General features: G+C 46.0%; 1 protein-coding gene across 3 annotated transcripts; it reads left to right on the plus strand.

The window, feature by feature from the left end:
* On the plus strand, window positions 1-23,879 carry POLE2 (DNA polymerase epsilon 2, accessory subunit). 3 transcript variants are annotated; one of them, XM_053252094.1, is made up of 19 exons: window positions 1-651; window positions 3,851-3,951; window positions 5,894-5,969; window positions 8,323-8,400; window positions 8,882-8,975; window positions 10,463-10,537; window positions 11,418-11,501; window positions 11,753-11,809; window positions 13,221-13,269; window positions 13,722-13,794; window positions 14,120-14,292; window positions 15,597-15,686; window positions 16,610-16,664; window positions 17,844-17,903; window positions 18,006-18,083; window positions 18,984-19,092; window positions 19,728-19,904; window positions 22,251-22,318; window positions 23,712-23,879. In XM_053252094.1, exons 1-19 carry the CDS (start codon window positions 584-586, stop codon window positions 23,728-23,730), a joined length of 1,584 nt encoding a protein of 527 aa, XP_053108069.1. In that variant the 5' UTR covers window positions 1-583; the 3' UTR covers window positions 23,731-23,879. The 3 variants fall into 3 exon arrangements, with proteins under 3 accessions (XP_053108069.1, XP_053108076.1, XP_053108084.1); XM_053252101.1 differs by lacking the exon at window positions 1-651 and adding an exon at window positions 684-1,244; XM_053252109.1 differs by lacking the exon at window positions 1-651 and adding an exon at window positions 1,309-3,576.
* Window positions 23,880-24,600: the final 721 nt, after the last annotated feature.

The raw sequence follows: 24,600 nt of genomic DNA on the forward strand, positions 1-24,600 counted from the left end.
CAGACCCCCTCGAATGCAGGGAACAGATAGGAAGGGCGCTCGCATACCTGCTTTGACCCTAGTGTGTGAATAACCGAATGCCCTGGGCATTGTGCCTAGATTGTACACGTGTTGAATGTGACGTGCGATTAGGGCTACAGACTCGCTTGCACCGTGTCCCAGGCTTCCTTTCCCGGGGCCGGGCAGACGCCCCCCCCGCCGCACCGCGTGTTGCCCTCATTTATCCTCCTCGCCACGCCCCGTGACTGAGGCGGGTCGGGATGCAAGGCAGGGGCTGCTTCGGCGGCGAGCCCAGGAATTGGGCCCCTGCTGTGCTGCTTGCACGGGGCGGGGGGTGGGGGGCAGGGAAGCCTGTCGTGGGGCTGTGGCCCTCTGGACGCGCGCAGAGGCACGGCGGCTGCGCAGCCCCTTGCCCCGCCGGCTCCCTCTCCCTCAGGGCGGCGGCGGCGGCGGCGGCGGCGCTCCAGCCCACCTTCCTTCCCGGCGCGGAGAAGCAAGCGCCTCCCTCCCTCCTCCCTGTCGTCGTCGAGGCGGAGCCGGGCCGGGGGCGGCGACTCTCCGGCTGTGGCGCGAAGCTTGGAAGATGGAGCCGGAGGCGCTGCGGCGGCGCGTGAGCTCGGCCTTCCAGATGCACGGCCTGCTCCTGCGCGCGTGAGTAGCCGCCGCCTCCCCCTGCCCCGGGAGGGAGCCGGAGCCCGGGACGCGCCGCGCGGCCACGCCGCCCTCGCCCTCGCCCTGCGCGCCCCACGCCCCACATTCAGCCGGCTGGCAGGCTGGCAGGAGCTGCGCGCTGCTCGGGGAGGAGGGAGGCCCCGCGGCCAGGGCGGCCTGCCTTGCCGGGCCTTGCCTTGCCTTGCCTGGGCAGCTGCCCGCCCGAGGGAGGGAGGGCTCGGCGCGCTTCGGCGTGGTGGGCGGTGGTGGCTGCTGGCTGGGCCGAGCCAAGGCGCCGCCAGCCCCAGGCCGGTGGCCCGTCCCGGCTGCAGCAGGAGCCCGGAAGGTTCCGCAGCCTCCCTTCGCGCCCCGTGTGTAGCCCCCCCCACACACACACACAGACAGCCCCGGCATTCACACGGCAGGGCCCCGAGTGGGCGGTCTAGACAGGCGCCCTGCGGAGCTACGCACGCGACAGGCACAGCGCTTCACACATGCAGGGTTGAGCCTGCCGCGCTGGACATCGTCAGGCCCCCCCTTTCACCCTGCACTGGAGAGGCCAGCGCCAAGGCTCGCTTTTCCAATGGACACGGGTACAGTCGTTCACACAAACACATGTGCCAACTCCATTGCCCTGGCTGAGAATCTCTGCCATGCATTTTGGGATGCCCCCCCCCCCGAGGTGGCACTTCAATTCAGGGGTCTCGGGTGCTGCAAGCCCAGTTGAGAGGAGGGAGAGGGTGCTACCCCGAGAAGTATGCTCAGGAAAAGTCAAAAGCATGGCTTGCCCTGCAGCCACAGTCAGCATGATAACAGAGCGGCTCCCTTTCTCAGGCCTAGGTGTCAAGGTAGACAGAAGACAGGCAAGTTCAGCAGCGCCATGTATCCCAGCCTCCTCCCTTCTGACTTTGCTGTGGATTCTAGGGTTCGGTTATACACAAAATCACCCAAAAAAGCACTGTGCAGAATGAGATGTGTGATCCTTCGGGATGTGAGGCACTTTGGAGCATGAAAATCCCACCTTCACACATGCACAGACTGGATCGGAGTTGACTGTTAGTACCCAGAGATCCTGGGGCCATAATGGATCACTCAGTGTACAGCCGTGGAGAACAAGTTCAGTTCTGTGTTGGGGGTAATTGGGACTGAAAATAGGATGGCCAGTACCGTAATAAGGTAGTACAAACTGAGGGTGCAGGCCCTGTGTGTGGTTTTGGGCAGCACCATCTCAAACATCATGGAACTGGAAAAGGAGCAGAAATGGGGGAACCAAAATTAGCAGGGAGTTCATTTATAAGTGGGGAGAAAGTAGGCAGAGTTAAATTTCTTTCTCTCTCGTAATACTAGAACTCGGGGTCTTCCAGTGAAACTGATCAGTAGAAATTCAGAACAGACCAAAGAGAATACGTTTTCACATAATTAGCATGGAGAGTTCACTGGCACAAGTAGTCATTAGCTTAAATCAGATCTTGGACTTATAGTCACTGGCACAAGTAGTCATTAGCTTAAATCAGATCAGTCACTTCATTAGCTTAAATCAGATCTTGGCAAAATTTTCTTTGGATCTAGGAGGTAGCCCCAAAATCTGGGAACCAGATGATGGACACTTGACAAAATTCCCGGTCTTAGTAAAGGAGGGAGAGGGAAAATGGCTTCTCTTTATCTCCTTCACAAGTAGCATACTTTGATTGCAAACAGGGCTACCAGGGATAAATAAAGATTTTATTAAATCGCTCTATTTCTGAATATGCTAGCTAAGAGGACATATGTTTTGGAATGGCATTACTTAGGTATGTCCCCCCTCAAAAAGCTAAAATATAACAAATAAAATAAAAACTAACTAAATAAAATAAAAACAAACAAAAAAATACACTGTTGGTGGGAAAGGACATTCTGAACATGGTTATAAATAAACAAACAAATAAAATCATTTATTTATTTATTTGTTTATTTATTTATTTATTTATTTATACCCTGTCCCTCCAATACACATCTGCTTGGGGTTAACGTGTTACATGGTAGACCTCTACCATCTCTCCTCTTAGTCACATTTTTTTCCTAAACTAAATAGCCCCGGCTGTTGTAGCCTTGGCTCATAAGGAAGCTGCTCTAGCCAGATCATCTTGGTTGCCCTCTTCTGTGCCTTTTCCAGTTCTATAATGTCCTTTTAGAGATACAGTTACCAGAACTGTACACAGTTCTTCAAAAGTGGCCACACCATAGATTTGAATAAGGGCATTATTATATTAGCAGTTTTATTTTCAGTCCACTTTCTAATGATTCCAAGCATGGGATTTGCCATTTTTCACAGCTGCCACACTTTGTGTCAACGCTTTCAAAGAGCTGTCCACCACGACTCCAAGATCCCTCTCCTGGTTAGTCACCAACAGCTCAGATCCCATCAGCGTATATATGAAGTTGGGGGGTTTTGCCCCCAGTATGCATCACTTTACACTTGCATACATTGAATTGTGTTTGCCATTTTGTTGCCCACTCACCCAGTTTGGAGAGATCCTTTTGGAGCTCCTCACAGTTGGTTTTGGATTTCACTACTCTGAATAATTTAGTGCCTTCTGCAAATTTGGCCACCTCATTGCTTACCCCAACTACTAGATTTCATGTAGATGATAAAAAGCATTTGAGACAGTATGGAGCCTTATGGAACTCCACACTTCCGCTCTCGCTTAGCAGAACAGCAGTGCAATGCGCTGTCTAATTTTTTCCAACTGTGTGCGGAATGAATTTTGTTCTGAGTGGCAGTATCAAGACTGTATGTGCGCACATGTGTTCAGAATGGGGCCTTCCTGATTCAACCTGAGTGGGATCTAAACTGAGCAGACATCAAAAAACTTGTGACTGTGCTCACACCTTAGAGGGAACACAAGAGCAGTCTCCAAGCAACACCATCTGGATTCTGCCAGAGAGGTAGGAGCGGAACGACTGTAAAAGAGTGCCACCCAGTCCCACCTCCCTGAGGTGGTCCAGAAGGATACCATGGTCGATGGTATTGAAAGCCTCAAAGAGATGCAAAAGGATCAACAGAGTCGCACTCCCTCTGTTGATAGCAAGTTGGAGATCATCCATCAGGCCAACCAAGGCAGTCTCAACCCCATAGCTCACACGAAAGCCAGTTTGAAATGGGTCCAGATAAGACCATTACTAGTCTTGGCTAACGTTTTCCTTTTTTTACTTTAATCAGTGAGGCTACTAAGTATCTCACAGAAGCCCTTCAAGCAGTTAATGAAGTGGAGCTTGAAGATATGATAGAAAATCTTATTGATGCTGTTGAAAAACAACCTTGTAAGTAGACTCTTGAAAAAGACATGTGATTCCTACTGAGTTCTTACACATTTTGGTAGCATTTCTGTGCAGATGTGGTGTCCATGGTAGAAATTCTGTTAATGTCATACTGATTGTGTAACGTAACAACAGTGCAACATATTGGTTACAGCACAGGTGGCCCTTGTTATTCTCTGTCCTGACACCCACGGTTTCATGTATCCGTGGTTGGGTCATAGGGACCCGGTTTCTTTCTCCGTGGTTTAAAACACAGGCAAAATCCACCTATCCGTGGTGGTCAGAAATGACTTCCATTGTCAGTTCCGGCCCCCATTTTACAGCACAGAGCCATTTTGTGGCTCACCCCCCACCTGCCCCGTCCCCCCAAAACTAAAAAAAAAATTCCCCCCAAATCATTTGAAAAAATTCTCAAGAATTTGGAGGATTTGCGAGTCACAAAGGATTTGCGGGGGCACTTTCTGGGGAGCTGGAGGCCTAGTGAACAAGGTACTATGTATATTTCCCTTTATTTGTGCTTTCTTGGACCTTTTTAAAACTCAAGAAACCTAACCCCCCAATTCGCATTGACTCAAGGTTTTATTATTTGTGGCTTCCGTATTAGGGGCTATAGGCAAATTTTGTGTTTAAAAAACCCCAACAAAAACCTAAAAAGAATAGAAGTTTAAGCCGATGACTACATATGATTAAGCAAACAGATCTGTTTGATAGCCTTAGAAGTATTAGAAAATTAGCTGTTGGGTTTGGGTTTGCCAGCATGGGTCTGTTTTCCCTAGCCTTGCCTACAGACTTGCACTCCCTGTTGAGATATGATCCTCCCCACCTCTGGCAATTTGAAAAAAAACACAATTTGAAAACCTTTTTATGTGTGTTTTAATTGTTTTATGTTAACTGCCCAGAGACGAAAGTTTGGGTGGTATAGACGTTTGATAGATAAATAAATGAATAAATGAATGAAATTCGGAGGAGGAAGCCCTTTGCGCCTGCTGGACTTACAACGATTGGTTGCCGCCATTACATCTCTGCCCCTTGCACTGCTCTTGGGTGAGGAAACAGCAAGAAGGTCTGGCCTAGTACCTAGGACCCCCTCCTCCACTGTTCCCTCTAACTGGGATTCCCAGACGTTGTTCACTACAACTCCCAGCATCCTGAGCTGCAATGGCCTTTGCCTGGGTATTCTGGGAGTTGTAGTCAGCATCGTCTGGGAATCCCTGTTAGAGGGAACACTGCCCTCTAGGGATGTGCATGGAACTGCTGCGGGGCGGTTCAAAGGTGGTGGGAGTGCTGCTTTAAGAGCGGGGGAGGATGCACTTACCCCTCCTGCCACTCCCCCCCCCCGCCGGCATCCTTTGTTCAGAAAGCGAATTGGGGTAACAGCATACCTCCCTGCTGCCCCGTTGGCCAGATATGGCCGGAAGTCATCGGCACGTGCATGGGGGCTGTGATGCCAGCACACACAAGCTCGTCGGGGACTTCCAGGCAACGGGGTGGCAGGGAGGTATGCTGCTGCTCCGATTGGCTTTCTGAACAAAGGACGCCAGCGGCATTGGGGGGGGGGGTAAGTACACCTTCCCCTGCTGCTTTCAAACCCCGCCAGTTCTCCGAACCGGTTCCGTGCACATCCCTACTGCCCTCCTTCGCCCTACCTCCTAGGTGCCCTTAGCATACTCCAGGGCAGAGTCTTGGGCCTGTGTGTGTGTTGTCTTGTAGAGATCAGAGGATCCCAGCAGGGGTCTGCGCATTCTGTGGCGCTATGTGCAATATGCGAGTGCATGTGCACTTTACGCCATTCCGTTTCATTTGAGCATTGAACGTTCTCTTGTTAAAAATTATAACCCTATAGTGATTTCTTCTGAAGTGGAGATTGAATAGGCTTTGCAGACTGCTTTTGTTGACTGTCATTTACATGAGCTATGTTTTTAATCTTGTGAAATGTTCTTTTTAGTGTCGTGCAACATGATTGAAAAGTCCACAGTAGAAGCAGCCGTCCTGGAGTGCAGCCAGTCCTTAGATGAAACCATGTATGTTAGTCTGCATTGGCTTGAGGAAATAGAGAAACCACGGGAGCTTTTCTGAGGTCTAATGCAGTTAGTTAATTGCCATGTTTTCATCCCTCCCGGTTGGCATTTCAAAACTCATTCACACTCTTCTTTATTTTCAGAATAGATCTCTTGAAATGGTTGTAATATAGTTCTTAGATTAGAATTGTAAATCTGGAGGTTGTGGGTTGTATCTAATCATGGCATCACCCCACCCCCATTTCTTTCACTCCCCCACCGCTCTCCATTCTGGAGGGGGCCCTCCCTGACCCTCCAAAGGAGATGTTCAGAGGGTTGCGGTGTGGATGAGGGGGTGTTGCTGCTCTGCTTGCACTGCTTTGGATACAACCCAGTGGGGCTCATACCAGGGAGTATTGGCTAACAACTGTTCAGAAAGGAACTTTTCAGTACTGTTTTTGTGAGAATTTCTAAGTGACTAAATGTTAGCTTTCTTTTTCAAGGGCTTCTTTCTTGGCCCCCCCAACTTCTTTGCTTTTATGAGTTATCTGGGGGAAAATAAGACGCACACTGATTATGTCAGGGGCATTTTCTTTTGTTTTGTGCACAGCAAGTTGGGAGTTGAGCAAAACGAATTCACGAGCTGGTGTCCTGCTTCAGATATCTGTAAGAATATGGAAATTGGGAACTTGGGAACCATAAGTTCTTCCAAACAAGCACCTAGAACCCGTTATGGGAGCGACGGGAGGGAGCGGCAATGGGAGGATGTGGACTGGAGAGCAGTGGGTGGGGAAAGAGCCAAGTAGCCCCTCTTCCTGCTTACACAGATTTTGACTAGCCCTGGTGGCCAAGCCACATTTGTGGTCACTGGCTTGAAATCCTGACTAAATGTACTCGCATTGAAATTAAAAGGACAGGTTAGGCACACCTAGCTTAATTTCAGTGCCTAACTTGTCTTTTTAGTTTCAGTGGGACTTCCTTGAGTAAATTTAGTCAAGATGTCGGCCACTAAGGCTCTGCCCTCCTCTTCAGTACAAGCTAGTGCATGTTTTCTTGGAGGTAAGCACCATTGCCCTCGCCTACGATGTAAACTGCCCTCAGCCATTTTTGGAAGGGCGGTATATAAATCCAGTAAATAGAAACTCCCAAGCCAGGGTCCACGGGATTGCCACCTTAGTCCCTGGCTTGGTGCTGCACCTCCAAGTGCAGGAGGCCAGGGACAAACCCCCAGCTCCCCTCTCTTGCGCTGGGCTGTGGGGGGCCGCCAGAGCTCAGCACAGCTGCAGTGATGATCCTCAGCAGCCCCCTGTGCCCCTCAGCTACAAACTTGGAGCCAGAAGGAGAGGTTGGGATGGACTCATTTGGGGGTGCCTGCAGCAGTGGCTGGAGTGTTGCTGCTGCCGGCCACTGAAATGGTCAGGCCTAACTTGCCTCTAGCTGGGAGCTGGAGAGCAGGGTAGGGATCTTCCGCACGGCTGTGCTGCAGGGGGGGATCTCCGCACCCTACCCGGAGAAGCTGGGTTGTTGACAGAGGGGCTCTCGCCATGGTAAGGATGGCATGCAGAATGGTGGTAGGCCCCTGCCCCACCCCCTCCCTGTATTGCTTTGCAACCAAGCAGCAGGCTGGGGAACTTGCATTTTATGTGTTTGCCTTTTCACATTTAGTTAGGCCCTGAGATGAACCCTTCAGCGTGTACAAAAGGGCAGCGTGGCTCACTTCATCCCATTTACAGACATGGCAAAGGGATTGTGTGAGTCAGCCCTTAATCTGATGGTAGTCCTAGATATTCACATCACAAAAGCCCTCTTCAGGCTTCAAATGAGCAGTCTACTATACTACTACTGCAAACGTTTATATATCGCTTTTCAACAAAAGTTTCCAAAGAGGTTTACCTAGATAAATAATAAATAAATGAAGAAGGATCCCTGCCCCCAAAAAGAAGGATCCCTGCCCCTAAAAAAAGAAGGATCCCTAAAAGAAGGATCCCTGCCCCTAAAAAAGAAACAGGACACCAGCCACAGGAGGGATGCTATGCTGGGGATGGAGTGGGCCGGTTGCTCTCCTCCTGCTCAGTCAAGAGAATCGCCACTTTAGAAAGGTGCGCTAGCCATGCCCCCCCCCACCCCTGCGCTGATGTGCTCCATGGCCAGGCTCCCCACTTTACCTCCCTTCAGCTCTTAACCGAAAATCACAGTAACTGTGTTCTGCCCATTCCAATATAACGTACAATGGTTTCCTTGTAATATATATGATGCTGATAACAGAGGAACACTGAAGTAAATTGGGATTTCAGTTCAAGGGATTTCCTACCTACCCCCTCAAAATAGGCATTCAGGTATATGTGTGTTTGTGGATTTCTTTGTTTTTCTTCCCCAGGGAACATATTTTCAGCATCATTGGGGCATTTGACGTTCCGCGCTACATTTACAATTCTGAAAGAAAGAAGTTTTTACCGTAAGTTCTTACGATGTACTTTTTGAGCGATTTGGATCATAGGAACATAGGCAGCTGCCATATACTAAGTCAGACCATTGGTCCGTCTAGCTCAGTATTGTCTTCACAGACTGGCAGAGTCTTCTCCAAGGCTGCAGGCAGGAATCTCTCTCAGCCCTCTCTTAGTGATGCCAGGGAGGGAACTTGGAACCTTCTGCTCTTCCTGGAGTGGCTCCATCCCCGGAGGGGAAGATCTCACAGTGCTCACATGTAGTCTCCCATTCAAATGCAACCAGGGTGGGCCCTGCTTAGCAAAGGGGGCAATTCATGTTTGCTACCACAAGGACAGATCTCCTCAATGGAGATCCCATTTCTCTTAAAAAAAACACCGCTGCCACCTCAGCCCAGGCTGGGCTTATAATAAGAGTATGTAGCTAAATTCTTGGCATATCTTGTTTTAGCAGACACTGCTCTCAACTTCTGTTTTGGTGATTTCTTTCAGTCTCGCAATGACCAGTCACCCAGCACCCAATTTATTTGGCTCTGCCAGGGATAAAGCAGAATTGTTTCGTGAACGTTACATCATTTTGCAGCAGGTAAGAAAAGGGAGGAAGACAATTGAATCCATTTAGTACTTAAAGGTAGAGAGAAGAAGTGTTGTGGTCTGAGAAAGACGTGTTTGGAATGTAGCTAATGGATGTGAATCTGATATCGTAGGGGCTCCCCACACCTGATCTTGGAAAAACTTGCAGGAGAAACAACCATGAACAGTACAAGTGCATTGTTAGGAAAATGGCATCAGTCCTGTGAGGTATTTTCTCTCAGAATGAACAGTGGCTAACATGTTCTTCAGCATAACGCGGGCAGTTTCGAGCACTAGCAGCCTTGCACGATGATGATAATGACAATAATAATAATTAATAAACTACTTTAGCCGCCCCATAACAAATTGTTCTCTGTGTGGCTTACAACACAACATTAAAATAGACAAAAACACACCTTAAATCATAACAGACCCCGGGTAGAGGAAGAAAATACAGTACAAAACCAATTTTAAAAACATTTTTTTAAAAAAATCAGTTACAATCATCACAAGTCTTAAAATTTTAAAAGGGCCTGAGTGAACATAAATGTCTTTACCTGATGTCTAAAAGAACAAAGCGATGAAGCTTGGCGAAACCTCACTGAGGAGGCTATTCCATAAATAGGGTGCAACCACCTTGCACAAGACAAGAGTGTGTGTACACAAGGTAGCAGATGCTTGCTTTGTGACCAATGTAAGCAGCGCTCCCCAAAGTGGACCTGCTGTGTTAGGTACTTGTGTTCTTGCGCAAGGGCACCATTGCTTCCACTGGAATCGGCAGCAGTGCAGGCACCTCAGAACTGCCCATTGCCACGTGCTGTGGAACGTGTAGTCCAGTGATCTTAACCTGGAAAAAAAACAAAAAATACACCCGTCGGCATATCCAGGGCTGCTGGCACTCTGTTTGCTCTTCATCTATTACTAGATTGAATCATTATATGACGATCTCTGGATAGGTGACCCAAAGGTCCGTCTGGTCCTGCTTCTCACCATGAGCAGCCAGAGGACTCTGGGAAGCTTACAGCAGGGCATGAAGGCAATGGCTTCCTCCAGCAGCTGATATACTGCCTCTGAACATGGGTGTTCCATTTAGGGCTTGTGTGGGTAAGGAGCAATATCCTATATCTAGAAGCAGCCCCAATGTAATTGCATTATTTTGTGTGAACTGCCTTGGAGACCCTTCTGGATCATAAGGCAAGATAGAAATCTAATAAATAGTAAATGACCAGCTGCACTTCTCTCCCAATACTAACTTTGTATCTGTGGAGCAGCGTTTTTATTTCGGGAGCACTCGGCTGCTTTCTGAGCCTCCATTGTGACCTCATGTTTTTGTCAGTGAGTGGAGTCGGATGAATTTTCTCTCACAGTCATTGAGGACTTGCACCATTGTTGATGCCAAACAAGAATCTGAGGGTGATATTGCATGGATGGAACATGCTGTCTGATGCATAATTGTACAGTGATTTTCTTTTTAATTGGCTTGTGTTTATCACTGTGCAGAGAACCCACAGGCATGAACTGTTTACACCGTCAGCTATTGGCACCCACCCAGATGAAAGTAGAAGTAAATTCCAGGTAAAATTAACCTGCTGATGTTGTATGAGAGTTGTTCAGCCTCCACCCATAAGGTGTGGGCTGGTGAGGATGCTATCGTGCTGTCCTAGGCTGCCATATTGTGATTAATGGACTCTGCTGCAGAAGGTTGCCCTCTCTCCAACCCTGAAAGAGGGAGTGGAGCCTTGCCACTAGGGATGTGCACAGAACCGGCGGCGGCGGGTGTGTGTGTGTCCACTTTACAGCCCCCGCCGCATTTCCCCTGCCGGCGCTCGGTTCCTTAAACATGCCCCGGGGCGGCAGCGTACCTCCCTGCCACCCCCTTTGCTACGTTTACCAGAAGTACCCAGAAGTAGCAGATGCGCCTGCAAGCAGGAGCGCTCGCTACTTCCGGGTACTTCCAGTAAACATAGCGAAGGGGGCAGCAGGGAAGTACACTGCCGCCCCGGGGGATGTTTAAGGAACTGAGCGCCAGTGGGGGAAACGCGGCGTGTGTGTGTAAAGTGCATCCTCCCCTGCCCTTAAAGCTGCACACACACCCTGCCGTTGAAGGAGCGGAACCTGCCACCGTTCGAACCGGTTCGGAGGCCCATAAAGGGCCTCTGATCCAGTTCCATACACATCCCTACTTGCCACTACACTGAACTCAGCCTTGATTGAAGCTAAATACGTGTCTTGCCACTAGGGACAGGAATCCAAAGAACCATGTAACTAGTTCTGCCCTCCCAAGAGAAGCTTTGGCTTCATGTTTCTTGAATAGCAGCTTCCCCTTGGAGGGCTTTGGAGTCTGCCATTCAGAGGAGAAGAAACAGCTCTCTGGGTGCTGGCCCATATGTCTGAAGTATAGTCTTGTAACTGATTTGCATAGGCTGTAATTAATTCCGTGTCTCTCTGATTCTAGCTCAAAACCATAGAAACACTCTTGGGCAACCCAGCTCAAATTGGGGAAGTGATTATTCTCGGGATGATAACCCAGCTGAAGGAGGTAGGCTCCACCTACTACTCTGTGGACGCCTGTGCAGTTCAGCATCCTGAGGCCGATCCTGGATGTCTCATGCACGTGGGCTGCAGTGTTGTGTTGTGACTGGGAAGGGGGATAATGCTCAACTAAAACTCAACTAATTAGATGTTGGGATAGGCAGGAGTGTGGTTTTACACAGCTGTATGACTGCATGGGGGATAATGGGCCTAGTCTTATCTTAATTGATCTTAATTAATTTTGTCTGTATTTTTAAGGGAAAGTTTTTCTTGGAAGATCCCACAGGAGTTGTCCAGCTGGACCTTAGTAAAGCAATATCCTTTTCATGCTGTGCCTTCACTAAAAATGGGGAACTTATCCGTGAGAAAAATGCAGCTCTTTTTTCTTGCATTTCCTTCTTGATTTTTTTTACTCCTTTTCCTATGTGTAGATTAATTATCATACAGGTTTTATTTTAACTTTTCTTTTTTAGTTTCATCCAGCTAGTGCAAAGCCTTCCTTTCTGCCCTTTAAATCTCCACTCTCCTTTGTCTGGTGGTTGGTGTGAGGTTTTTTAAATTATAAGCTAGCATGTAGGTGTCACAGATTTACATCCTTTCTGCTAGAAAATGCATTCCTGTCAAGACCTTGGGTTATCCTAACTTCAGAAGCAAGTTCTGTTTTCCAAAGCAAAATAAACCCTATTGAGATAAAGCAGAAGACAGAAATCAGGATTGCAGGGTCTTTCTCCTTTTCTTTTATTGCTTACCCTTAAAAATTGTACAAAATATAATTCAGAAACATTTTCATTAGTATACAAGTTATGCCAAGCAGTTTACTTCAGAGGATTGCATACAAAAAGCATTGGCATACAGGTTATGCCAAGGTAATTTAATTTATTTGCATACAAGTTACATTAATAAGTTTTCTTAAATCTTTTCTGCTGTAATACAAAACTTAAATAAATATAAATTTGAAAAGGCAGCAGTCAAAGATTACTTAGCTTAGGACATAAGGTTTCACCTTATACACATCAAAAATCTTTCATGCCTCTGCCTGTTGGTTCCTTTCTTTCTCCCCCTTCTGCCTTGCTTCACTCCCAATTAAATCCTTCTCGTTTCAAAACAAATGTGTTGTACAAAACCAAGAGTCTTTGCTGCCAGTGTTATCTGTTGATGATGCAAAACTTAGTATGTTAACCATCTTGGCCTCTTGCTGAAGGCCGTAGAATTCTTCCGTCTCTCAGAGGCATGTGCTGTAGCATCAGAATAATAAGTTGTAGTCTTCTTGTTCTGCAAATAGGCATGCTCTTTTTGTGAAGGATGATGCAAGGATATGGCTTCTCTTTGACCAAATGAATGCCAACCAACTTCTACAATATAATCGACACGGCACAGGCGCCTCTTTGTTTTATTTCTGTAGGGCACGTAGAATATTTTAGGTGCCTGTGTAAGTGATGATGGTGATCAGTGAAACTGCTGTTACAACATAATGAAAAACTTTGAAAACGTATCCAAAACAAGGGATACTTCCACAGCCACTCACTCTGCTATCAATGGGTGATTCTGCTCCCAGAATGAAAACCCGTATTCAGAATCTTAGGGTGTAGAATCTTCTGCAGGTAGAAGCACACGGAATACGCCCCGCCCAGCTTGACAATATTACACTACTGTTGCCAGTCCAGTCTGATTGCCAATATTGTTTCTGCAATGCTATTAATGAACACCATCCTTAACAACTTTCTACCAGTTCCACAGTGGCTTATATACAGAGTCGTGCTTTGTTTTAACAGAAGGTAAGGCAGACTTTTTCCTCCTACAGCTTGGCTTATTTAACTAAAGTTAGGTCTGTAGGATTGTGCTCTCCCTTGAGCAGCCTGGCCATCAGCCAGTTCAGCTGATACAGCTCTCACCCCTGTTCACACAACATATCTCTATAGGGCAACTCATAAAAGTTAAGGTGCACTTTATATTAAGAGTAGGTTAATATATAGTGCATTATAATAAGAGAGGAGTGGACATGGAAAGAAAATGGTATAAGCAGTCAAACCTTGACAACTATTTTCTAAAACATGCTGGCTGGCTAGAATCTGGGAGGAAAAAAATATGTAAAATAAGAGAGGATGCTTGGGTAGGTTGTTAGGATGTTTTTTTCTGCTCTCTAAAGCAATGGAAATCATTTGAGTCAAGTAAGTATATTGTGATTTTTTCCAATGTGCTAAGAAACATTGCAAATTTTATTTCCTAGGCTGGTATGAAGATGAGGTATTTCATGTCAATGCTTTTGGATTTCCCCCAACAGAATCTTCTGCTACCACGAGGTATAAAAATCAGATGTTTCTTTTGCAATAAGGTATATTACAACGCCCCTCAGTGCATGATTCTGAAGACACGGAAATGTACATTCCTACCCCAGGGTCCTCTTTCAGAATAGCAAATTCAAATGCAAATTATACTTGCAGAAATGTTATGCTGGTGAGGGACACTGAAATGGGGCTGGGAGGTGGTAATAAATGATGGAATCTACAGAGCCGAGATTGTATTAAAACCTCGCTCCTCGCAAACCATCCATAGTGATGGGCAGCAGGATTTGGGAAGGAGACCCGCTCAAGTACAGCCTGCTCATGTTTCCTTTTCCTTTTGCAGGGCATATTTCGGAAACACAAACTTCTTTGGAGGACCTTCTTCAACTTCTGTAAAAACTTCTGCAAAACTGAAGCAGCTTGAGGAGGAGAATGAGGATGCCATGTTTGTTTTCCTCTCAGATGTTTGGTTGGACAAAGCAGAAGTTTTGGAGAAGCTTCGCATTATGTTTTCAGGTCACTTTGTGGATATGTACCTGTAAGGCTGATGCCGTTGGGGCTGTTTAGTTGAGGGCGGCGGGGAGGGGGGAGGGAAGGGGGGACAGGACATGATTTATAAAATTAAGAATGGTCCAACCAGAGAGATTATTTTTCACCATCTCTCATAACACTAAGACTAGGGTCATCCAGTGAAATTGACTGGCAATAGGTTAGGTCAGACAGAAGAGGAGTCTGTCACACAACGAATGATTAATTTACGGAATTTGCTGCTGCAAGTGTTGATAGCCATGAGCTTATTTGGTTTTCAGAAAGGTTTAGACCAGTTCACAGAGGACAGGTCTATTAAGAGATATTGGCAACATAGGAACCCCACTGTTCTGAGGATGCATATCTCTGAGCGCCAAACATGGGGGACAAATGAGGGAGAGGTAGCAGACGAATGGGCACGCTGTGCACCCTCCAAGAGGAGAAGGGTGGCCAGTATGGGGTCCTTAGCTACAGCTTGGTCAAAGTGCCCAACCTTGGTGCTTGGGGCACCGTGGCTGAGCAAGGGCCAAGTGGGCATGTTCCACACCTCCCTCCCTTGCCCCAAAGCAGAGATGGGTGGCAGGGGAGTGGCCAGTTTGGCCCTGCGTGGACAAGGAGCCCAAAGCCCCTTGGCAACCCAATGGCCAACAACCTCCCACCAACCCCTGGGTGGGGGCTGGGGGGCCCCCTCACCTTTCCCGTTTCAGCATTGGGAAGAAGACGGGGGTTCATCACGCTCATCGGATGGCGCTCGTGCACTTGCCCTAGTGAGCGCAGAAAATGCTTTTCTGGAAGTCTGGTTTTTTGACTGTTTGTGTGAAGTTCTTCATAAGCACACTGCGACAATTTAAACTAGTTGGCCAGCCCGAAATTGCTTAAATAAGTTCTTTTCGATAAAGAAGCAAGAGGAGTGTCCAAGTAGATAAGGCATTTGCTTGGAGTTGGCTTCAAGTTCCAGAATACTTCTTGTTTTTTGACTTTCTCTAGTAAGTAGGTGGGCATACTTGCTTGGGTCTTCTGTCTAGCACCGCTCTTCTGTCCTCTTCCTGCTGCACACTTGTTCTGTGTTCGTAGCATGCTAGGATCTGGATTGAGAAGGTAGAGAGGAGCAATGCAGAGGCAGTTTTGCTACAGGGGAGAGCCTCGTCCCATATGTGTGTGTGGAGCACGAATTAATGGGAGTTTTCCCTTTGCTTTGTTAACCAATAAATGGGCTGGAGGGAGAGAGAGAGCGAGCACGCAGCTTTCACAAGCCTCCAGGGAAATAATGGTCCTTTCTCCCCTCCCTCTAGGTTATTCCTCAATGCCTCCAACTTGTTTTTTCTTCTGTGGGAATTTTTCTTCTACCCCATATGGAAAAAATCAAATCCACTCACTGAAAGGTACCTGAATCAAGAACTTCATTATATTTATACATTAATACTAGACAGATTTGTATTGTTGGCTTCTTTTTGTTTTACATTTCAAAGATGGCAACATCTGTTCTGTGTGGAGGAGATCCAAAATGGAAACTTGTTATAAATGGAGGGCCATGAGCTAGTTTATGTGAGGCAGATGGAGTCTGAGGGCCACTGTGGTGTTCCCAGCGGAAGAAAGACCCAGAGAGGGAAATCCCAAAGGTGCAAGAGAAATGTTTTTATTAGCTCCTCTGCATTTTTCACAGATACCCTTCTTCAGGAGCACTAATAGAGCAATGTAGCTGTCTGTATTATCTCAAAGTAATTCCCTTTGAGGATACAGAGGTGGTTTTGTTTTATCAATGCCCCTGAAAGAGTCTCCACTCAAAACAGATCGGGCCTGTTGTTCTTCTTGTTGTTGTTGGGCACTTGTTGGGATTTTCCTCCCCTATTTTTTCTACATTTTTACCCTCCCTCCTTTGTTTCCAGTAAAAGACCAGAAGTGCTAGAATAAAGCTAGAATTCTATCCAGCAATAGCAGAGGTCTAAATTTACACAGTTATACATTTATAATAGTGGAGGTCTAAATTTATATTCCATTCAGCAATAAAGATCCTGCCTGAAATGCAGGAAATGTATATGCATTGTTAAGAATTGACACTGCAGCATGTGACAAGATCCCTCCTGCTAGATGAGCCCCCCAAGCCATTTAAGGTGATGTGGGTCCTAATGTTGCAAATAGATTCACTTCTGAATCAACCTCTAAATGTGACGTGACTGTACAGATCACGAGAAAGCAGGACCTTCTGAACCCTGAAAGATTCAAAATGGATGGGGGATCTCCCCTCCTCCGCTACACCTGACTGTTTGGGGGAGCTTAACAAAATGTTTTCCTGTTGTGCCTCTAGGTTCCTTGAAAGCCCTTGCAGACATCATATGTGAATATCCCAGTATCCACAAGAGGTATGTGCTTGATTATTGTTTGCTTGGTGGAAAACCTTAACAGAACAGAAGAACCCCACATCTATCCATTAGAAAACATTCCTATGGAAAAGGTAGTTCCGGAAAGGCTCTAGGCTTTTAGGAGTGGTTGGGTGGTTCTACCTGGGACATGCTTCCATGGCTGGACAGAATACTTCTGGGTTTTCCAGGGAATGTTTCTATCGCAGTAACCAGCCTGACTACTGTTCAGGCCTCTTGTAACCTGCTACTTCCAAGGCATCACTCTTCCCCAGACTGTGTACCCTAAAGTACGTTTGGCCTGTCACTTCAAATTACTTCCCTCTGCCACCCTCAAGGTTGGGAGCCCCCACTTTGCAAAGCCATGATTGTATGGTATAGGTAAAAAGGCTGTTGGTTTTTATTTTATTTTTTAGCTTCAGTTTTCATAATTTGGTGGTAGAGCACACATTTGATCCCTAGGATCTCTACTTTTAAAAGATCTCATGTAGCAGAGCTGGGAAACCCCTCCCTGCCTAATGCCTTGATGAGCTGCTGCCAGTCAGAGCAGATGGTATTCGGCTGTATGAACCAGTGGTGTGACTCAGAAGAAGTCAGGCTGCCCCAGAAGAGGGCATTTCAGCAGATACAGCTGGTCATGAAGGGAGAAGGAAAGCTGCACCTGCTGAAATTCCTGCTTTGGTGCCTCTACAAGAGACCTGTCCTCTTTTCCCTATGGCAGCCTGAAGAGAGAGGCAGTGTTAGGGAGTCATTTGTTGGCCATAAGAGTTTGTTCAGGTTAATGGAAGCCTAAAGCTGAACTCACATGAAGCGTCTGTGACATTCTGAAGCCTCTCTGTGTGTGTCTTCTGTCTAGACACAGGCATTGTGCCTCTGCTACGAGAAGCTCTTGAAAAGCCACAAAGGTCCCGATGACCCCACCTTCCTCGTCACTTTCCAGGCCTGAAAGCTCTTTTTCCCCTGGAGAAATGATCTTTCCCCCTCCCCACCCCTTTTAAATTGGGAAGGCTGACCCTCTGGATGAGTTCCCATAGGCTGGACAGAAAGGCAACCTGGCCAACACAGCATTCAGCCCCCAGCTTCTGAAATTCTGGTGGCATTTAAATAATTTTACTACTCACTTTGCTGGAACTTTGATTTTACCCAGCTGTTAATGCAATGTATCCTATTCAATATTTATAGCAGCCGATTTGTGTTTGTTCCTGGCTCCGAAGATCCTGGCCCTTGCTCAATTTTACCAAGGTATGTTTGTGACAGAACACTTAGAGTGAGAGTTTTTCCACTGGACATACTGCTATAAGAATATACACTCTTTCTGATGCATATTCCCCTCTTTTCTTTTAGGCCACCACTTGCTGAAAACATTACTGAGGAATTCAGACAGCAAGTTCCGTTCTCTGTTTTCACAACAAATCCTTGCAGGTAAATGTGCCAATTTAATATGGGAAACGAGGTGGACCCTCTCTTTGTTTGCTGGCCTCCTGCACATCGGGGTGAACAAATCTTGATAGTCTGTGCTACCTCCAGAAGTGTCTGTCACCCAGAAATATTCCCGGCAGGCTGCATAAGCCTCGGGGACAGATTTTCAGGTGACACAGTGCCTGAGACTGCGTTATCTAGAGTGCAGTTAGGAAAGCAATTACTGCCGTGCTGGATGGCAGTTCAGCCGGTTAGGGTGTCCATTTGTGGGACACAAAAGCTTGGTTTCACCTGTGATTCTTCCCTTTCCTCCTCCTCTGTCCAAGCAGTTGCTATATCCTTTGAACATTTGGAGTTAGCTTCTGCTGAGTCAGAACATCATTCGATGGAGCCCTGTTAAGTATTATCTGGCAACTCTGACTAGCAGCAGCTCTGCAGCTCTTGTGGGAGGGGCTTTCCCAGCACCTGCTACCAGATACTGTGACTGGAGATAGCAGAGGCCTTTGAGTCTGGGACCTTTGGCCTTCAAGGGATTCATTCTGCAACTGAGTTCAGGTCCCTTCCCCTTTTTCCTTGTGGGACAAACTTGACCCTAGTGGGTTGCATTTTTCACCCAGGCATGAGGCGGATGATACGACTGGAGCACCAACCCTGGGAAGGAACCAAATCTTCCTGCTGTGTCCCCACAATATTTTTCTGACCCACAAATTACTAGCAGGAGTTTAGGTGGACATCTGTGAACATTTGCATTCACTATTTTTGTTCACCTATCAAAGGTAAACTACCTTTGGATACATAGGATAGCCATACAGGAAAAGAAAATGGTGGCTGTGGATTTTACCCTTTTACAGCAGAGGTGACCTGTAGGGCAGAATCTTAGTTTGTTCTATGCATTTCTTCCAGGGTCCAGTACTGTACACAAGAAATAGTAATCTTCCGAGAAGATTTAGTAAATAAGATGTGCCGGAATTGTGTCAGATTTCCTAGCAGCAATTTGGATATTCCTAACCACGTAAGTGAAAAAACAAAAACCAGCATTTTGGGTGAAAAGTTGTGCATTTCATTATTCTAGCATGCTTAATTTTTGTAATACATTTAGGAAACTAATCTTGACCTTTTTGAGGCCTTTTTCCCCCCAGTTTAGTGCATGTAAGAGTTTTGTATTCCACCAAAGAGTGGTGGTCTAATGGGGGGCAGGCAGAGAAGTTGAAATGCCTGCCTTTCCCCCTGCTTTGCAACTGGACATTTGTTTTTCTGTATATTGAAATGTATGGATGTTCAAATGATGGAGTCCTTTCCGGCCACCACAGGTCGAAGGGTTTCCAGGCAAGAGAGGTTGCAGCTATGAGCACTGCAAAAGTATAGCTTCCCCAAAGCAGGGTGTTCACAGCTGATTTCAAGTGCTGTTCTTCCATCATGCCATAAGCCTAACTGCGGCATTCTCAAGATCCTCAACAATCCATTCAGAGCCGCAAGGATTCAGTTGGTTTCAGGTCTAGCTGTATATACACCAGACCTAGGATTTAAAGTGATGCATCATGAAGAGATGATTGTTCAGTGGTTTAGATACGAGGCTGTAAAACCAGTTGTTGCTTTTAGATATAGGGAAACCTGAGGAATTATTCATCCTTGTTTTTTGTCTTGCAGTTTGTAAAAACTATCTTATCACAAGGGCATCTGACTCCACTGCCCCTTAACGTGAGCCCTGTATACTGGGCCTATGACTACGCTTTGCGAACCTACCCTCTGCCGGACCTGATTGTCTTTGCTGACAAATACGACCCATTCACTGTGACTAACACCGACTGCCTCTGCATAAATCCTGTAAGATCTCATCTATTTCCTCCAACACCCATTTTGTTTTCCCCTTCAAAGCATAATGAAAACTTTCCCCCCAATGGTTCTGTTTCAGGTGTTGCTAGTATATATTCTTCCCTCTTCCCCCTCAAGATTATGTTCCAAGCAGGAAATGCTCTGGCTACATTAGGTAGATCTCTAATTATTTTACATAGAGACTTTGGTGTTTACTGAAAGGTGTGAAGATTGTGTTTCAGTTAAACATATATTATGCTGCCTTCAACTGAGTCAGACTATCCATCTAGTTCAGTATTGTCAATGCTCGTTGGCATTAGCTCTCCCAAGGTCTGGGCCTGATCCAGCAGGGCTGTTCTTATTAGTTTGGATGAATTTAAGAGGGGTTTGGATAACTTCATGGAGATCAGGTCTATCAACGGCAACTAGTCGTTAAAAAGACTACTAGTCTTTTTACTAGTCCAAAAGAGCTCTCCAAACTGGGTGAGTGGGCGACAAAATGGCAAATGCGTTTCAATGTAAGCAAGTGTCAAATGATGCACATTGGGGCAAAAAAACCCCCACTTCACATATACATTGATGGGATCTGAGCTGTCGGTGACTGACCAGGAAAGAGATCTTGGGGTTGTGGTAGACAGCTCATTGAAAGTGTTGTCTCAGTGTGCGGCAGGTGTGAAAAAAAGCTAATTCCATGCTAGGAATAATAAAAATGCTAATATTATAATGCCCTTATACAAATCTATGGTGTGGCCACATCTGCAGTACTGCATACAGCTTTGGTCACCATATCTTAAGGATATTGTAGAACTGGACAAGGTGCAGAAGAGGGCAACCAAGATGATCAGGGACTTGGAGCACCTTCTTTATCAGTCTAGGCTACAGAATCTGGGGCTCTTTACCTTGGAAAAGAGGCGACTAAAGGGAGACATGATTGAGGTGTATAAAATTTTGCATGGAGTGGAGAGAGTGGACAGAGAAATTTTTCTCCCTTTCTACCAGGGGTCACCCCATGAAACTGAAGGTCGGGAAATTTAGGACCAACAAGAGGAAGTACAAGAGGAACTCCTGCCTGTGGCTTCCAGCAGCATCTGGTGGGCCACTGTGTGAAACGGGATGCTGGACTAGATGGGCCTTGGGCCTGATCCAGCAGGGCTGTTCTTATGTATTTTTTCACACAGTGGATAATCTATGGAATTCTTTGCCATGGGATGTGGTGATGGTCACCAGCTTGGATGGCTTTAAAAGCAGCTTAGGCAGATTCATGGTGGACAGATCTATCAATGGCTACTAGTCTGGTGGCTGTGGGCCATCTCCAGCCTCAGAAGCATGATGCCTCTCAATACCAGTTGCAGGGGAGCAAAAGCAGGAGAGAGGGCATCCATATACCTCTTGCCTGTGGGCTCCCCAGAGGCATCTGGTGGGTCACTGTGTGAAACAGGATGCTGGACTAGATGGGCTTCCTTGTGGCTAATCCAGCAGGGCTGTTCTTATGTTCTAAATCTCAAGGCTACATATGCAGATGGTCTTAGGACCAGGTTCAATCTTGGCAGCTCCAGTTAAAATTATTAGGCAGCAGATGACAGGAAAGACCCTCTGCCTGTGATCCCAAAGAACAGCTGCCAGTGAGAATGGACGATACTAAGCTAGATGGACTAATGGTCTGACTCAATACTGGGCAGCTTCATATAGGTACAGTGTCCAAGATCCAAAGCACCACACAGCTAGAGACACCAGAAGCAGAGCCTGAACCAAGTCAGCTTAGCCCAAAGGCTTTTGGAAACGGGCAGAGTTTAGCCTGACACCTGAAGGTGTATATTGTCTAGTTTCCTTTGGAGCATGGACACTCCCTTCAGCGTTCTCTGTTTTCAGAAGTATCTGCTGCATTGGTGTTCTGAAGAGGCTTTCTCCCTGCCCTGGTTTTGACCTTGCCGTATTAAAGCATTCTGGAACCAACTCCCCCTGTACACAAACCCTCCCCCTTTGCAGCCACACCAGAACAAATGGTGCAAAAGTTCCTTCTTTTGCCTGGATACCAGAGTAGTGCATACAAGAAGAGTGACCAAACACACACTTGCATTGTTGTCCTTGGTGTAGGATCTCCCCCTCATGTCAAAGCAGTTGCTAAAGAAAGTAGAACATTGCTTTCTGAGTTTGTTGTACAGGCTCAAGGGAGCTCAAAATTAACTGCAGCCACTTGTATTCTTGAAAGCTGCAAGGTAAGAGATGTGCCTAACACTTGGGTGTTTATGTAAGTACTTGACAATGGCTACTAAATAAGGCGTATCAAGAAAACAATACTTGGATTAAAACCTAAAGTTCTTCCCTACATCTTGTTCATTTGTCTTCTTGTCATCCTAGGGATCTTTTCCAAGGAGTGGCTTTTCATTCAAAGTGTTCTACCCTTCTAACAAAACAGTTGAGGACAGGTACTTTTTCTCACTTTGCTATTAAATAGCGGGATGAGGATTTCTGGCTCTTGCTGTTGAATATAAAATGAGAGTGATAGGTGCCATTCACTGGGCTGCTGCCAGCTGATAAAGGAGTTGGGGAGGCTTTAAAGCAGGGCTGCTTGGCTTCAGCCCTCCTGCAGAGGTTGGCCTAATCCAACATCTCCCCTAATAACTCCCCTAATCCCAGACTATTGGCCACTGTAGCTGGGGATTGTGGGAGTTGTAGTTCAAAAATGGGGGGGGGGATTTGAGCAGGCCTTCTTCAAAGCTATACAACTCAGGCAGAAAGGAAAATACAGAAAGTCCTCAATGTTTGATTTTCTTCCAATCCCTTTAAAATATTCAATATTTAAACATGAATAATTACAAGGAAAAATCCATAGCTGAGAACTTCAGAACCACCCATGTCCCATCTGAATGAAAATGTCTTGGCACTATTTTAAAAAAGCAGCTTTTGGGCTCAGACTTTTCCAGAGAGGAAATTCTGGCACATGTCTACTCCTGTCCCCAATAAGCTGACCCAATAAGCGATCACCAAACCCATTTAATGTCTCTTCCCTTGGGAATGTCGGAATTGATCTGTACCTGTCTTGCCCAGCTCTCCCTCTAAGGCATGTTCACAAGTCTTTTGATGTCGGCTCAGTTCATTTTAGATCCCGCTCTGGTTTAATCAGGAAGGCCTCACTCTGAACACACATGCACACACACTGCCTTGATCCTGCAGCCCAGAACAAAATTTATTCCACACAGAAATGAAAAAAATTAGAGGGAACATTAGTCTTGCCTGTTAATATGGTGAGGGTGGGTGGAATACTTAGTGATGCATGCATGGATTAATTTTAATAAGATTTTTCATTTGAGTGGTTTTTGTACTTTGCACAAGTATTTAGAATATGTGTCAATCCTGCAGTAAAACTGTGTGATAGGAAGCGATTTCCTATCCTAAGGACAATGCTGGAAGATGGCCATGACACCCTTCAGGTGGTACTCTTGAGGACAGCCATTGCAAAGCTAACTAGGAAAGGGGGCACCTTTTAGAACTTACTGGTGTGAGGCAATCTCAGATTTGTATGAAGTATAAATGTTTCCTTTATACTGTATTAAACAATATAATCCTCAATGCACAGGACAAAGCATCGCAAATCTATTTGATATTGGGGGGGGCACTTTTGTGCCCCTATCAAACACTGATCTCAAATATTCATATAACTTTAATCAGACATGGGAGTTTATCTTTATGCACCTATAGGAACTTCTCCTTGTGAACAGTGTGTCTAGTGCTATTTCACTCATGTTTTTAAAAAGGAAATACTCTATAAAAAGAGTATTTTTACAGTACATTTACAGTAAATTTACCTTTTTTTTCCAGCAAACTCCAAGGTCTTTGAATATTTATCAAGAAAAGAAAAGCAAGCATTCTGGTCGTTACACTGCAGAAGCACTATTTTTAGGATCCTGCATTTTTATTGAATGCTATAGTCTATATAGAACTTTGTAAATAAATCTTTATATAAAAGCACAAACCATGGATACATTTTACTAGTGTTAAGACATAAGTTATTCTTGAAATAAGAATTGTGCACCATGTGAAACAGCAATTGTGCACTTTCCTTAAAGAAGCTTATTCAGAGCAAACACAAATGAGTTGTGAATATTCCTCATTTTGGCTGCAATTTCTGAAGTTAAAAGGGGACAACCCCCGCAAAAGCAGCTTGAAGACTTTCCACCATTGCTGAAGCTGAATGGCCAGCTTCCTTGTCCCATGAGCAGAACATACAAAACATCAGTTCAGACAGAAAAATCATCTTTACAATAAAGGTTTCAAAATGGGATATCTTATCACCAAGAAGCCATTGAAAGTGGTGCCTGCTTCACTGCCCTACAAAACCACAAACTTGCCAAAGCAACACAGCTAGCAAGAACTGCCATTTCCAAGTGAAGGACTGAACCACTAAGCTGGCGATAAAGGTGTATGGGAAGTACAACTGCTGGAAAAATGACCCCAGCTAGACTGCAAAAAAGGTATGTCTACAATAGGGCTTTGCAGTCCTCTATTGTAGCAAGAAAGATTCTCACCAACCTTGGAAACAAAAACCTAATATTTATAACCCACTTTAAGGAGCGCTGGTTGTGTATAACTTTACAGAATACCTATAACCAACAAAGGGTTCGGTGTTACATGAATACTTGTTTTTCACCATCTCTCTATATAATACTCGTAAACGTGCCCATTGCTAATCCCATGCATGGCAGCTCTC

Source organism: Hemicordylus capensis, chromosome 1 (assembly GCF_027244095.1).
Source record: "Hemicordylus capensis ecotype Gifberg chromosome 1, rHemCap1.1.pri, whole genome shotgun sequence".
Lineage (NCBI taxonomy): Eukaryota > Metazoa > Chordata > Lepidosauria > Squamata > Cordylidae > Hemicordylus > Hemicordylus capensis.